This window comes from Platalea leucorodia (genome assembly GCF_965183815.1).
Source record: "Platalea leucorodia genome assembly, chromosome: 4".
Classification (NCBI taxonomy): domain Eukaryota; kingdom Metazoa; phylum Chordata; class Aves; order Pelecaniformes; family Threskiornithidae; genus Platalea; species Platalea leucorodia.
In genome coordinates, this window is record NC_138826.1 from 61,536,048 (window position 1) to 61,552,882 (window position 16,835).

The 16,835-nt window shown below is 40.1% G+C and overlaps 1 protein-coding gene across 5 annotated transcripts in view; it reads right to left on the bottom strand.

Annotated features, from left to right (window-relative positions):
- AMN1 (antagonist of mitotic exit network 1 homolog) overlaps positions 1-16,835 on the bottom strand; it is a 38,083-nt gene that overhangs the window by 9,392 nt on the left and 11,856 nt on the right. Inside the window, exons 1-5 of one of the 5 annotated variants that reach the window (XM_082309228.1) lie at positions 15,242-15,337; positions 10,810-10,916; positions 8,977-9,109; positions 5,324-5,468; positions 2,887-3,104 (exon numbers count right to left, since the gene is read on the bottom strand). In XM_082309228.1, the coding sequence (XP_082165354.1) occupies positions 2,887-3,104; positions 5,324-5,468; positions 8,977-9,018 (405 nt within the window). In that variant the 5' untranslated portion in view covers positions 9,019-9,109; positions 10,810-10,916; positions 15,242-15,337. Of the gene's footprint in view, positions 1-342; positions 535-2,886; positions 3,105-5,323; positions 5,469-8,976; positions 9,110-10,809; positions 10,917-13,604; positions 13,748-15,241; positions 15,386-16,835 lie in introns of those variants that run through there. The other 4 variants (XM_082309227.1, XM_082309226.1, XM_082309230.1 and 1 more) reach the window with 4 other exon arrangements.

Below are 16,835 nucleotides of genomic sequence, written 5' to 3' on the forward strand. Positions count from 1 at the left end.
TCACGAGGTTCAGAATGGAGCCCCTTGCTTTCTAAACTCCTTCTCAGAGAGGAGCCTAGGTGCAGCTGGATCCAATCCTACTCTCAGACCTGATCAACGATTTATGTCTAACGGCAGTTTAAGGTTTGTTCACAGTTAAGAGAGAATCACAAGAATTTAGCAATAACTAATCATTGGTTAATTTAGCATCTACAAGGTGATTAAATAGGGATTACTACAATATTTGTATCAATACACACAATAGGCCTAGTAATTTGTCACGACTTCAGTGAAATACTCACAATACGCATATATAAAGGTACCTAATAAAGATTCCCTGTGAGTTCGGTGCAATACTCACATCAAATAATTAACTCAACGGGTGAAAGTTGAGTCTCAAGGAGTGAAAGGCGCCGGAGATCAGCCCAGATCCTATCATCAGGCCTCTGTATGCAAACTTAGAAGTTCGCAGCTCTGAGAGGCGTCTCTCTCGGAGGAGGTGCTGGCGCAGCCCGCTGCGGCACAGGAGAGCTCAAAGGGTCTCACTCGGCACCACTGTTTATAGAGTCGTGAGATGATTGACTTTAGGCAGCAGTAAATTTCCATCCTATTGTCCCAATCCAGGTTGGAAATTACTAAAGTCCTCAAAAATTCCAGTGACGCTGGCACAGACCCTCCTGAGTTACAACCCAGATAAGATATGCCCCAAGGCTGTCGGGGGCGGCTGATTACTCCCTGTACGGATGTAAAATATGTTCCAAGGTTGTCAGGGGGCGGCTGGCTCCCTGGTACAGTCAGTGCTGCTCCCACCTTAGCCATGTAAGAGTTTCTGATACGGTCAAGGGATGCTTAACCGCCACACTCGTTACACAAAGGCCAAGTTTTGACGGGAGTTATTGAGATTGTAAAACAGTTCAGGAAGCGGGGGGCAGATGCACCACCACATCTACGTGAGAAGTGTCTGGACAGATAAAACGGCTAGCCCGCAACACTCCTGCTTTTGACAACACATTTTGCAGAGAACTGAACTGTCCCACACACTACAGCGAAAACTGTTGGAGTTTCCACAGCCCTTTAAGCCAAGATTCTTCCCACAATTATTTGCCATACACCGAGTCAATGAACATTAAAGAGGAAATGTACTGTTCAATTACTGCAGGGATTTGGACTCTTGAGCCTGTGTTTCTATCTGTTAACACTGCTGGGATTTAGAGCACACTAGAAGTAGAGCAGTAAGTACAGGGTTTATGTATAAAACCTAGCTCCTCAGAATGGTAGCATACTGATAAGTAAACTGAGAAGTAAACATAAACAGGTTTCTTACGCAGTCCTGGGCCAGTGTAGCAGAGTTTTTCAGGCCACACACTCTCTGTGCGCATACAGGCGACACAAAGCTACATCTCCTTCATAGTTCAATCCTTCCTTGCCTCACCTGCCCCATTTCTTGTTATTTTGCACCACTTCTATACCTTCAACTTACTGTACTTCATCTTTGCAGTCACCAGATGAGCCTATTTTTAAAATGGCTACATCACCTTAAGGCATTTGGCCCCTCTGTAGTCTAGTTCACATCTGCTTCCTTGTTCCTGCAAGTGAGCTGTGCCCTTCCTTGCCTGTTCATTTATTTCCAACATTCTCACTGTTTTACTCTTACACACCACTTTGCCAGTTCCACTTGATATTTTTTACTATACATTGCGGCAATTAAACACAAGAATACGGTTAGGCCTTGCAATCTCTACAGGCATGAGCCATCCATAGTTTCTCTGCTTCATCTTAAACTTATTTCATTTATATCCAGTATATGTTTCCATTTATTTTTAGTCAAATGAAATTCAGAATTCTAGTGTATTATCATCATATGATTATCAGAAATGAAAAAAAAAATGTGGAAATGTTTAGTTACTCAAGAAGCTTTCATCTCATTTAAAATCTATACAGGGAAACTTAGCTATTTCGCATAAAGGAAGAGAGAGGCAAGGGAACAAAAAAAGTAATCAAATAAGTTTGAAGAAAGAGAGTTAAATGATAGCAGTAAAATTTACGAAAGAAAATATTAAATTACTTTTGATGCTCTACTTCTGGAAAAATTGAAAGGAGAAGAATAACATCTAACAAAAGAGCCTGCTATGTGTTTTCCAGATCTGACACATTACGAATGCTCTGTGCTTGACTCACATTCAACATAAAGTAATCACTCACCATCACAGTCAACTGCATGCTACACTTACCACAAAACATCCTTTCTCCCACTTCATTATCTTACTGTAATTATGAATTATGTTACAGTACTGCTGTTGCAGCTGATTTCCCCCTTCTCATGCTAAATACTAACTCTTGTTAAATCCTCTTACTTGCCCTTTCTGACATTTTAAATGTCATTCTTTCCGTGTTGTTTTCTCCATAACATAATTCTGACAAGCCATTCAGAAAGCACAGTCACTCTTGAACTAGAACTAGTTATGGAGTATTTACTTCTACTAGGAACTTATATTGTTTGACATCCTATATTATTATTATTCAGGTCAGTTTGTCCTAACTGAAAGCAGACAATAATCTGTCCAAGATTCTACTTTCTTTAAATGAAATATTTTGGATTACTTTACAACTTGAAGAAAATGATTGCACTAAGTAAAGATACCGGAAAAAAAAAATTACCAATATTACGTAGATTCTAATAGAAGTTTATCTTTGGTCCACAATACATGGTGTAACATCAAAAATGTGTATTTTTCTGGTTACCAAGATGCAAAATATATCTTTCCTTTTCCTTGAGAGGCAGAAATTGGAAGTGAACTGTGGTCCTAAATCTTGTCAAGAGTAGAGCTAAAAAGATGCCCTTTCAATTTTATCATGACAATCTTAAAAAATAAACAACGTCAATTAGCCAATTGCCACCATAGTTACCTGAGTAGATGAAAAGTCCACACTGTGAAGAAATTTGCAGTTTTCTCCTAGTGCCTGCAGAGATGCATCCATGATGCCGGAACAGCTGCCCAAGTTCACTATTTGTAGGAACTGGCAGTTGAGCGCAAGAGCAAGAATTCCACTGTCAGTTATATCGCAGCACCTTTTAAAAGATGCTTCACGCAAGTAAGGACAGGACAAGGCCAGCGCTATGATACCTGTCAAAAAAACAGAGCAATTTAAAGAATTATTCATTGTTTTTAACATAACCACCACCATGCTGAATCCAATATGCTGTCCCCTGGTCATTGACTGTTCAACTTGCATCTCATGCCATGCCAGCAAGGCTCTGTACAAGGAAATAATTTTGTGGTTGGTTTCTTTTAACTCAAGGATGAGAAAAAGAAAAGGACAACGAACAATGCTAGAGTTGATAAAAATTTCTAAATGCTGAATTCCCTTCCATACCACATAGGGATACCTGAGGGATATTATATACATGAGGTATCACCTCAGTGAGTGCATGAAAAAAAGCCAATGGCTTGAAAGCAGACTGATGACAGTGCTAGATCCCACTGACAGCGCAGTGAGTATCAGGCAAAAAGCAAGGTAAGAGGTCATGTCTGAGGTCAATTCAAGAAATCAAAACAATAGTTCAGAAGCAGGACAGGAACCAGGTACACCTACGACATCGCTCAGGCAAGGCCTGAAGGTCCATGGGCAGCTGGTGTAGGTGGGCATGGCAGGTGAGACCAGGCATGGCCATTAGGGTCTGCTGGTGCCCTCAGAGCCCTGACAGTTAGTAATAACCAAAATACTTGCACAGAAGCATCGGGAGGTAGCCAATAAAAGTACATGAACTACAGATGCAATTCGTGAAAGGAATTTATTTCAAGGAGGATGGAAACACGGTGATTACAGTGGTACAGAAAATTACGTCACTTTTGGATAGAAGTAAAAAGTTGAGTGTCATTAAGACATGTTACTATGCAAGAACTTCAAAGAAACATGGATAAAGTAGTACTTGCTCGGGTCAGAACCACTTTGCAAAGAATGATAGAAGAGACAGTAGTGGTAGTTGCATTTGACAGAGAAGTAAGTACTACTGGATTTAAAGGACACTAAACATTCCATGTGCAACCTACAGAGCAAATGTTTCCTAGTAATGACAGGGCTCAGATATTTCTGGATGTGGTAGCCACCAGGTTTCTTAAAAAAACCAAACCAAACCAAAACCAACAAAAAAGCCAAAAGAAACCCCACCCAAACCAACCAACCAAAAAACCCCACCTGTTACTGAATTAGTAAGAGGTAACACTGCTTTAAAATGGGATGGTTTGAGGTCTTTTTTTCCCTGACGAATGATGAGATAAGTGATAAAGAACTGTTCCAGCTTAAATTAAAGGCTTTGTAACTGATTCTCAGTTTAAAAAGGGCTCAGTTTATAAGTAGGAAAGTTAGTGAAGTTGGATGGACTAGGAACTTGCCAATAAAGAACTAGACTTCCCAGTTTTAATTGCAAAGTAATCAGGAATCTCTATCCAAATAGATGAAAAATATACATAAAGAGCTCTAGGCTTAGCTGGTACTTTAAGAACCGTACTAGAAATCAGTGGACAGATGAAGGCATGGAGGGAAGACCATCACAAACTATATCTTAGGGGTCAAAAAGTATAACAATGAGGTGACATTCAAAAATAAATAAAATAAATTTTTAAAAGTTTAATCAATTACTTAAGTAAAAAGTGTATCACTATGCAGTGGTAAGAAAATACAAACCAAGAGTGATCTAAAGTACAGTATACATTAGCTCAATACTAAATTAATATTTTGCCTCAATTTTCAATAAGGATGAGTTAATGATGGAGCAAAGGAGTATGTGTAATCAAAAAGACAAAACAAAACTTGTGGGAAATAAAACTCAGCAAGCTTAACTCTCTTAAGCTAATAGCTCCTGAAACAACTTGAAACTGGAGGTTAAAAGTAACACCTGAAATCCTAAAGTCCTAAAGCAAGTCAAGTCTTTTAAGTCAGAGAAGATGCTATAAGCTTACTTAACAACAAATATATTTAACTAAAAAAGGCAAAAAAGTAATTTAGGAAATCACAAGCCTGAAACTTCAACCCCAGTGGTACTGGTAAGGCTCTGGAACAAGTTTAAAGGAAGGAATAATTAAGATGAAGTGGAAAATATGATCAAATGTAGCATAGTTTTACCAGAAACCTAGCATGAGAGTAACCTGATAGCTCTCATAAGATAATCAGCGTTCTAGGCCTATAATTTACACCACTGAAGTGACTTTTAATTAGTATTGGTGTGGCATTGGGGATTTTTTTAACCAATATTTACCCTAGATATTTTTTGCAATTTACTCCAATCTAACAAGAAAAATGACACAGAAATAAGATCTCAGTCATCTGTGCACAGGTAACATACCTTCTGAAGTGATTCCCAATCTGTTTTCTTTGCAAGAATTTAAGTTGATTTTTTTCAGTTGCTTGCAGTTATAAAGCTGCAGTAATGCATTATCTGAAATATCACAGTCTCGGAGGTCTAGAGACTCTACAGCAGGGTGCAATACCTGTAACGAAAAACCTACCATTTCAGTGAAACTCTGCTATGTCACAGAACATGCGTATTTTTATCTAAAATACTTGTAATGGTAGACATCACATAGAACTTCTAAAAGATACTCACTAGAGGATGAGGTTACCAGTCCCAGGAACCAAAACCTCTAAAGAAAATATAGTATATTTGCCGCAACAGTTCATCTCCCACAGCATGAACGTTCAGTTTCTGTGATCCCATCTAAAGTAGGAGCACATTAACACTACTATTTAAACAGTGGAAGTACTATTTTGATGGTACAGTTGCTAACGCTAGTGCTTCTGCCAGCATAGATATGTTTACCAAGGATAATACCCTTAAACTTACTAGCACAACTTTGATGGCAGAAATCTGAAGTGTAAAAAAATACTAACTGTGATCAAAACTTAAATCCGCTGAACAGATAAGGGTAATATTTGAAAGACATTTTGCCCCAGAGTCTTTTTCTCACCTACCCACACACTCTTTTTCTCATAAACAAGCAATCTCATTATCATACCACGAGGAGGTACCAAATCCTCATTAAATAGGCTCTGTAACTCCCACAAGACCATAGGCTGGAGTTTTTGTGAAATCTTCCCCAAGAGGACATCTATGAAATTTGGACCCAAAGCAATGGAAGGCCTCAGATTTTAGTAACAATAGCCATATATCTTACCTCTAATTTAATTTTCAAGGATTCTCACTACTTTTTAATAAATACTGTTTATAGCTCCCTCTTGTGCAAACAATCTGTACCTTTGCTGAGCTGTCCTTCAGACCAATAGGCAGGTTTTCACATTACCTTATATTACTCCCTTCAGCTTGTCATTCCCTTCCTTATCTCACAAGGATAAAAGCATATGGTAAATTTCCATACACAAGCAAAGATAACAGCATAGCTGACAGGCTTGTTAAAAGCCTATTCCTTTCTCAGGTTCACCATTCTAACAGGTACAATAAAGATATTGCAAGTAATACCGTTTTTCTGTTTTGCAAATATATAAGATGCTAAAATCTTTACTGACAAAGTCAAATAAGCCTTTTGGAAAAAAGCAGAAAATTCTAGTAGATTATAATCGCAATACACTTGTGAGTAGTTTTCACAAGATAACATTCAGCTCTTATTTCACTCATATTTCTGAATTCTTATCTAAGGAACTAAAACAGCCACACCCAGAGATGACATGCTTAAAGCCAAAGTGACCATCAACACTTATTCAAGATGTTTTCCCTGACTGTTGGCTTTCTTTCTCAATTCCAAATTGCTTAGGACACAACAAAAGTGAGCAAACTGCTGGTTTTGAAGCCACATGAGAAATCTTAGGAGAAAAAGAACCATTAGATGCAAGGAAGTCTAAATGAGAAGCAACAATACTATCAGAATACCACCTATTTAAAGTAGCTAGAGTATTAAGCTTCCTTAGCCCATGATTCTTCCCATGCTCAGGTATTACTTAGAGGTTTGCTTTCTATTGCTATTCACAGAATGCATATACTAAAATCTAATCTGTCTCAAAGAAGATGGAATTTTAGTTAGAGTAAGGATTGTTTGGAGATTAAAGTATAGATACATCCTGTGGATGCATGCTGAATGGCTTTATAGATCTTTATGGTAAAAGTGAGCTGGAATAAAGAGTTTAGCATATGTGTCATGGAAGGCTGCCCCAAGCAAAAAGCAGAGGAAAAAAAAAAAGCATGATAACACAAATCTGGGCAAGAAGAGGGAGGTAAGAGATGAAACAGGAGTTTATACAGAAGTGCAGGTCAACAGAATTTCAACTGAAAGAAACTAAACTTTAAGCAAAATACTTAAACACCACCAAAGAAAGGGCATGCATAAAAGCAAATGAGAGAGCATAGCCTGGAAAATTCCAAGAGAACAGATCTAGTCGCAATACTGTGGAGACTATGAAAGAAAAGAGCAGGACAGAAGCAATAGCAAAGGAAAAAAATACTTATCCATACGGAAGACCAATTAAGACATTGCAAATGTGTCACTTGTGGAATACTTTGGTTATTCATGATGTGAGCAAGGAACAGTAAGAAGAGCTAAACAACATAAGGCATTTTTGCTATGCCAAGCAACAAGAATATCTGCGAGACGAGAGAACAGGAAAACTTTAGAGTGAAATGGTATGGAGAAACAGTATGAATTCAGAATCCAAGAAGTAGCTAGCATTTTTTTAAGATGCAAGTGAGATAAACCTGGAAACTGTTAGCAAAGCAAGCTAAGGTATAACATGCCCAAGAAAAGTGATGACAGCTAAGGATAGAATTGCAGGAAATTACAGGAACAGAGAAAGGAAAAACACATGAGAAAAAGAACCAGAACAGAATATCCCAGTGTCAGATGGAAAACAGGCTCCAAGAGAAGGCACTCATCAACTGCTGAATGAAGACAAAGACAGATGAGATTTTACAAAGAGACAGAGGAAAAGATTGTAACTTAAACTCTCTAGTTTATTTCCAGACTAAAGATAACCTAATAGGTTTTGTGCATTTATACACGCACAATCATATGGGTTTAATTATATAAATCTCTTAGGATGCTTAGAAAGAATTACATACTGAAAAGATAGCCTAAACCAAATTTTGTCAACTCAAATTTTCCAAAATAAGATGAAAAAGACTCTGATTTTCACTCAAAGACTTATTTTGCACAATCAAAAAATGGTGCATACTAAAGATAAAAATTTTTGTTCACAAATTTTCCACAGTACTTCTGATTCTGCCTCTGGTCTTGGCTTTACTATTCTGACTCTGAAAAACTTGACACTATTTGCCTCTTCCAAGTTACAGGTGAAAGCAGGAATGAACAGGGAGTAATTCATTTTCTGTTTCACCAAGGCCAACCTTTAGCTCTCCTCAATTCTCATGCCTCCCTTTGAGGCTAAACAAGATAACAGTAGACAGACACCAAAATAGATGTGCCGCTGAATTTATAGCTAAAGAAAAGCCATTAACTGGTTTCATTTTGAAACACTGACACACATCAGTGAGCAAAAGGGATGAAAGAATTTGAACTATCAATTTCATAGCCATTTCATCATCATATTTCAAAGAATGAAGATTTAAATAAATTATACGGAGATTGTGTGCATAATGTCAATAGAACATAACAGAAATCTAACAAGTTCCTGAAATCTTTTCATTACTAAATTATGCACTAGCTTCTTGAAACATACTACATTTAGGAACAGAGGCTGGTGTGCAATGCAGTCTAGTTTCCCATACTGAAAAGAGATAATATGTGTCAGCTGATTACACAGAAGTAAATTATCACCGAAAGGAGAACATTTTTAATTTACTTGTCACTACAAACATAATCTTATTACTACTAATACAGGACTATTAACATTATGAAGTTTAAGAAAGAACGTAAAGACACGGACAGAGTAAGCAGGCCTGAATTTATCTGTTGTCTCATGTAAACAGTTTTAGTTTAGTTCACCCTTGTGTATTAACTACCACAGACAGAATAGTTTTGAATGGGTTCTTACCTCACTAATATTTGAATCAGTTATTTGCCCTTGCCTACTCATTAATTTAATCAGTTTATCCTTTATGTTGGGTGGCAATGACTTAATATCTGCAGCATATCTGGAAAGGTTCTTTGTCAAACACTGAAGGCATCTGAAATAAAGGAAAGTTACAGTACAGTCAAAAACAGGCATTACGTATTAGAACTAGAACAATCAAGCCATAAGATGTCATCTTCTGCATCCAGCTATGCTGCCTTCAAACCTTATCAGTTCCAGCTGTTCCATGCTACCATCAATTCAGTTATTGCCCTTTGGGGTCAATCAGCTGATCCTTCCGTGCAAGTGTTCCCCAATCAACTGTAGGCAAAAATTGTAGCCTCATTCACTGCGATCACCAAACCAGCTCACAAAATGAGTTTGCTGGTAGTATATTCATGAGCTTTAAGAAAAGCCTTTTCACCAGCTAAGCCTCCACTTGGTAGCAGTAAAATCTTTAGTTGGGACAGCTAGTTCCAGAGAAGGGACACCTCTCTTTCACCTCAGTTAAAAACATTGAGATATTTTCAGAGGTGGTATTTTGTTCACTGTCTAGTTTGTAGTACTCTTTTAATACGAATTGTGCTGTGTAACCCTGTGTTCAACCTTTTTAACTTTGTGCTTGAGACTAGATCCGATCACAGAGGATTGTCACCCGAGGAAGAAATTTTTCTGTCTTGGTGGGGTCCAGGAAATCACCTATCAACAAGTTTGTGGTCCTACAAAGTAGATTAGACAAAACAACTAGTGGACAAATGGGAAGTATAATATGTAGGGGAAAGTGAACCCACTTGGATATCTACAAGGTATTAAAAAAGCCTCATCAGCAATGGTTCTTCAAGAAATTAAGGTGCCCTGGGATGAGAAGGAAGGTTCTCACACAGCTGGTTGAAATTCTGTCACAATCAGAAACACTGATGAGACTCAGTATAGCCAGGTTTTTTTTTTTTTTTTGTTTTGTTTTTAATAGCCATATTTTAGGCCTCCTTCCCTCCACATGCTTATTTGTCAGTATGATTTATCAACCGGAAGGAAACAGCCTGATTATCATATACACCAGGCTAGAGATTTTGAACTAACAATAATGCCAACATACACTGCATTTTCTATACATCATAAACACCCTGCTCTCTGGACATCTTTTGTATTCAGGGTCAAAATTTTTTCCCTGTTCCAAGCAATCTGTTCCCCTTGCCAGATACTGAAACTTGACTTAAAGTTTCCATCATGAGATACTGCTGCATGAGAAATTGCAAACAAATCTCAAAGACACACAGGGCTTAAGTATTCATCTGAAAAGGAAGGACTAGGCAGAAATAAATATTAATAGGCCTATTAATACCACAGAATGCTGGGTGATGCTTTAAGACAGGATTTGAAATCCTAGAATTTTAGCTGTATGAATGCAACAAAAAGGGATCGTTTCAGTACAAATACGTTGTTAAGAGACTCCAGATGGAACACAGCTTTTTGGGAGAAAACATGAAGAACTTAAGCAAAATAAAACAAAGCAATCAGTATTATCCAGCTATATGTGGAACAGTACCCAGGTGGAACACTCGAAATAATGGTTTTCAACGTCAAATACACAGAAGAGTATTTACTTATGCAATATTTAATACTATAGAGGGACACTAATCATGCAATCCTATTGTTTTTCAGATTTCTAAGTCATTTTAATGTATCATAGGATACATAAAATGTTAATGTCCCAACATTTGCAACCTTAAATTACAATCACAGGCTTACTGAAGCACCAGAGGCAACTCTGGGAAGAGTTTATGAATAGCTTCTAAGCATCTTGAGCATACTGACCTTGAGAGCAATCACCACTCGGTAATACGCTAAAAGACAACTGCTGGTCCTTAAGGAAGGAATTGCAACTCTCTGAAGGGAGATTTTATTATCAAAAAGCAAAGTTCCTAGGTAAATAAGGAACATAAACTAGAGTGAAGCTAACCAACATCCAGAGATAACTGAAAAGGTAACACTCTCATCTAGGAAATGCCAAGACTTTAAAAAGGATTACACTACAGCAAAACTAAAATGGAGGCAGTTGAAATGGGGGAGGAAGGGTCATTCCTCACTGTCCCCCTCTTACTTAGAAACCTAGCACGAGTCCATATAGGTGATGGAGTTCTTTGAATTGCAGGTTCTATTATCCATTGAGCATAGGTACCTGAATTAGATTCCCTGGGCCAACTTCTCTTTTTAAATCCTATCCAAAATTTTGGAAGAAAACATTACTGTCCTACAAAACATTTTGCTTTCGTAGAACCAACATTTTTCCATTAACTCACCCTACTAGTAAACTCAGAGCAGCTACTATAACTGCACAGTAACTCTCTCTGCTGCAGTTGGCCTCTATACTTTTGTGTGATCTAGATACACACAGCAATAACTAAGATTGTTAAGTAAAAAGTATAATGCATTCACCTGGCAGACAGATTTTGTCCCAGTCTAACTTAATGAAAGAAACCATAAATCCTGTTTTTCACGGACAGGGAAAACTGAGTAGTGCTTTACTCCTGTAACGACCTGACAAAAGACCATTCCTTCTTGCAAAACCCCCAACTGCTTATTCCCTGCTCCACATTATCAGACTTGGTACATCAGCTGTTTATAGTTCAGAGTTGTCTGCAAAGCGTCAAATGGCATACTCTTTTGTTCCAAGTGTGTCAAGAGGTGCAGAACAGACAAGGCCTATGATCTCAACCTTAAGCTTTATGACAGGGTTAAGGCCTTATGACAGGACAAATGTGTATATGTCCAATATATAAACCAGAAATTAGATCTTTATGACTAATTATTCTACAAATAGTCTAACTTACATCAAGGTGCAGCTTATACTAAGTTATGTCACGTGAAACAGAATAGCAGAACAGATGTTAGAAGTAGGACACATCGGAAGAAGAAATGAACCGGAACAGATACTAAAATAGGTTTAATGGCAAATAACAAAATATATACATCTTCCTGCATTCTTTAGGGCTGAATAATTTATATCCATAGTAAGACCATAAAAGGAAGCTCTGTTTTGAAACTGTCCTCAGTATTTGTTCATGCAGATGTACCCATCTGCAAATGTTCTGACGCCTTTGTAAGGCCGTGGTTTTCCAAGACTCTGACAGGTCAGGTAACACATTAGTCTGCAATAGGCTGGCCACCTGTTAATGATACCTGTTACACAGGAGCTATCTATCAAAGACACATGGAACAATCAAACCTAAGCAATACCTAACTACATACTCTCGTGACGACTTACATGTGCAGCACACTTCTTTACCACGTACCGACAATCTTAATTAAAACACCTTTAAATTTGATGTTTCATTTGTGTTGTTCTGAGTGTCTCGTTTTTGACGGTTGAAACTCTCTTGGTTCTGAGCTTATGTCTGGGCATTAACAAGTCAGCTTAAAACACCTGCCAGGGCTCTGAGAGATTTGTAACAGCAGCCTCCTACAAGTATGACAGCTAAAGCTGTTATCTAGCCCAGCTGCCTTCTCCACCTCTCCAGCAAGCATTGTTGCTGCCAGGCATCCACTCTATTTAGCAGGCCCTGCAACTCCTACACTGTCAGTTTTCATCCAAGCATAATTACGTAAACCAGCTTCAAATTTGGTGTGCCTTAATATGCCAGCCTTGAAACTGCATCAGCTAGGAGTGCATCTGTAACCTGGTCATTTCTCACCTTGGGAACAATAACTTCAGGAAACAGAAGCTAATACAAAAGATATAACTTGAGGTGAAGAAAAAAAAAAAAAAAAAAAGAAAAAAAAAGGATGTTTCTAAATATTTCCAATATGATGCTCTTGTGCATGTGACCTTTGGAGTGCTAATTTCTCTTTTGGGGCATGGGGTAAAGGCAAACAAGTGGCAGACAAGCAGCAGATACCACCAAGCAGCAGAAACACCTTAATAAATACACTTTCTGTTAGGTTTGGAGATCTTAAAAATAATGACTCCACACGCTAATAGATTTGTTTCAGTTTTTAGTTTCTGCTGTAAGTTCTGCTAGTTAAACAATAAGCCTAAGGGTTAGCGTAAGTAAGAAGCTTAAAGCGCAGCCTGGCATAAATAGATGGCCATCACTTGATTAGTATAAGACAAGAAACAATACACTAAAATTACACACATTTGTTAAAAAGTTGTGTAATTATTAGCTTCAAGTATTAGTCTTATTGGTATAATAATTATATTGTTATATTAATACAGAAAATCACTGCACCAGTACTAATAAAGTAGCGTAAAAAAGATTAGTAACCAATCAAAAGTAGAAATTGTTTATGGTATCAAGTGCTACAGTACCCATAAAGAGAAATTATTAGGTCTAAGATCTAAGGTTAATCACGAGAACATGAGCATGTAGTGTAATGCATGTCTTAAACATAATTTTAACAGATTAATCATGCACAACAAAAAAAAAAATGGGTACTGTTTTAGCTTTGCAAAAGGATAAAAGTTATTAGCAAGACAGAACCCTTGTAATTGATTTCTATTAGCAGTCCAGCTGTCATTACACACCACTCTAGCCAAATGTAAAGTCCAAACAGAGGCTGAAAAGGCTAGTTCCACCCTGCCTTGTCTCCCCAACCACTTTTTACTCCACCTTCTTCATGCTGGCTCTGAAATTCACAGTTGCACAGTGAGCTGTTCGGCATCTAATCTGAATAAAAATTCCTGTGACTAAAACTGTGAGGTCACAGAAACAGTACTGCCAAAAAAAGTGGCTGAGGGCAGGGGGCAGCAGCAGCCTAGAGTTAAGCCAAGACAAATTTAGCGTATAGCCATAGCTCTGGAGTCCCTATAGAAAACTTTTTTTGCAACAGAACCTTGTCTGGCACCAGAATGCCACCAAATCACAGCAAATTAAACTCACACTGATTAAAAACTCTAGAGAAGTTAAAATATTACGGCTCTATAATCTGAAGTGTAGCACAGATTTAAACAAGGGAAGAAGCAAGATTTCCAGTGTGGAAGCACATTAAAAAACCCACTAAAGTTAGCACAGTGTAACAAGGGCACCTGTAGCAAGTCACTGCAGAAGACACTGTACTGAGGAGACAGAGATTTCAAGCAGAATCTAGGCAGAGTTTAACCACAGGCCTTGGTTGTAGACACCTGTATGTCAGCATGAGTGACCATTACATAACTTGAGCACACACCATGATTGCCTTTAACTCATTCCTCTGGAGATGTGCAAGAATGAAACGTTTTCACCTTGGTGACTGCTGGATGAACTTGGCTGACTGACTATAACAGAGAAACCTGTAAACGGCTCCAACTCAGCACATGCACAAGTACATTACACCATCCACATTCCGTGTCTTGTGATTAAATAGTATATCTACATGTAACATTCCTTTACTTGACTGCAGAAACGAAGAATAGCTTTTTACTTCTACAAAAATCTTATCAAAGCTCTAAGAGACCACAACGAGTGTGAACCTCACCACAGACAGGATCTGCGCAATAGATTCCCTCCTAAACACAAAGGAATTTGACATAATGAAAAACTCAAAGCAAAACACCATTCAGTGGATTCACTGGGGCCAGGCGAAGCCAGGGATCCTCAACCACCCCTCCACATCCAGATCTGTCAGGGATCATCCCGTTATCTACCTGCCAAACCCTGTCACCCCCACCAAACCCTGCCCCCTGTCCTGTAACTCCTCCCAAACTGTCACCTCTGCCAAACCCTGTCACCTCTCCTGTAGCTCCTGCTGAACTCTGCCAAACCCTGTCACCTACCCTGCCACCTCATCAAACCCTGTCACCTCCGCCAAACCCTGTCCTCTCCTGTAGCCCCTGAACTCTGCCAAACCCTGTCACCTCTCCTGTAGCTCCTCCTGAACTCTGCCAAACCCTGTCACCTACCCTGCCACCCCATCAAACCCTGTCACCTCTCCTGTAGCTCCTGCTGAGCTCTGCCAAACCCTGTCACCGACCCTGCCACCACTATCAAACTCCGTCAACTACCCTGCCACCGCTGCCAAACGCTGTCTCCCACTCCGCCATCCCTGCCAAACCCCGTCCCCTGCCCTGCCACCCTGGCCAAACCCTTCCTGCGGGCTCCCCCCTAGCAGGGCCCCGCGGGTTGCCTCGGTGACGCTGCCTTTACTCGAGGCCGCGGCCCCGCCGCGAGGGCTGCGGTCTGACCCGGCCGGCCGGCCCTGAACCCACCGGGCTTCCCGGAGGGAAAGGGGGCCGGCGGGCACAGCGGCAGGGCGTCGGGGCGGCACTCACAGGTCCAGGAGGAGCTGGACTTCCTCGCCGGCACCGTCCCAACCGCCGCTGAGGCGGCTCATGGCGGCGGCGGCGGCGGCAGGGAATAGGGAAGGCGGCACCGCCCCGACCCAACGGCTCCGGGTGATGGTGCCGAAATGGCGGCGGCTCCCTCTTGTCGGCGGGCATGACGGGAGATGTAGTCCTGCTCCCGGCCCGCCCTGCGGTCGCCTCGGGGATTGTGGCGGGAAATGGCAGGAGTGCCTCACGAAGCGGCCTGAAATACTGTGAAAAACCCCAAATCTCGCACAAAGGGGCTGTCTCTCTCCGCTTCCAGCGCTTAATATTTAGGAGAGAGTATCTTCCCAAGCCTGGCAAGGGAGCTTGGGGAGGTTAGGAGCTGTCAGGCAAGCAGCACAGTTCTTTTAACCACTGTTTCCCTCATTGCTGCCATCAGGGGAGTCATATCAGAGCACCGTTTTTTCTAACCTCCATTAATCTGCAGAGACAAGAGTCTGCTGTCTCCCAGATCTTTTTACCTGCAATTCATTTTCTCTCTCTCTCTCTCTTTTTTTCCTTCTGTCTTTTTACATTTCTGTCTGGATAGTGTGATATAAATTGAGACAACACAGTCTTTAGGAGCTAACAACATTATTAGTGTATAATTGCTACGTCATTATCTTCAGACCCAAGACCCATCACCTACCCTTACTAAAAAGAACAAGTGATTGACTAAGATAAGGAAACCCCTGTTCTTGCAAAATTAACTGAAGGATCCATATCTAAGAGAAACACGGGTTGCTAATGTTGCCCGGTAACTTTGCTGAAGTTGATGACTGAAACATCTGGATTAACAGATAAACCGCAAGGATGCTGATGGATGATGATGCTGCAAGACCTACAAAATATACTTTTTTATGACTGGATAATTAGAAATATGCATTAGTAGGTAATTGAATGATTCATATCATACCCTTATAGTGTAAGCTATAAAATCCCCTAAAAATTTGCTTGGATGCGCCCAATTTGGCTGGGATGCCTCACACACATGGATAAATATTTACCTTTGTAATTTTATTCAGCCAGCACAGGCCAGTTTTGAAGTTTGTAACAAAAGCAGGAGGCACACGAAGCCAACAGAGCAAGCTTTGTTTTAGCTTTCCCCTTGACAGCAACAAGCAAGACGTCCCCGAGGAGCCTGAGCACCAGGGAGGCTACAGGAGCAGGCTGGCCTCAGCCGCCACGGAAGGGTGTGTGTCCCTAAGGAAACGCAGGAGAGAGCCGAGTTTCCCCGAGTGGCTGGTGGCTTTGGGGCTAGTTCCCTGGAAGGACATGGCATGGCCGTGAACAAGAGGAAACGTGATGCTTGTGAAGAGGGTGACAGGAAGGAGAAGTTTCATAGAGCATGTGTGCAGGCTGTGGCTTTTTACACTATTACATCAAAATCATTCATGGGATTCTTGACACTTTAGGAAAATATTTTTCCAACAAAACACGTTTTCACGGTGGGAGGTGCTGGGTTGGGTGGGGATTGCTAGCAGGCCTCCCTGGAGATCCCTTTCCTGGGTCAGGAGACATGATAAAGCTGCAGCAAACTGTGTGATACTGGCAAATT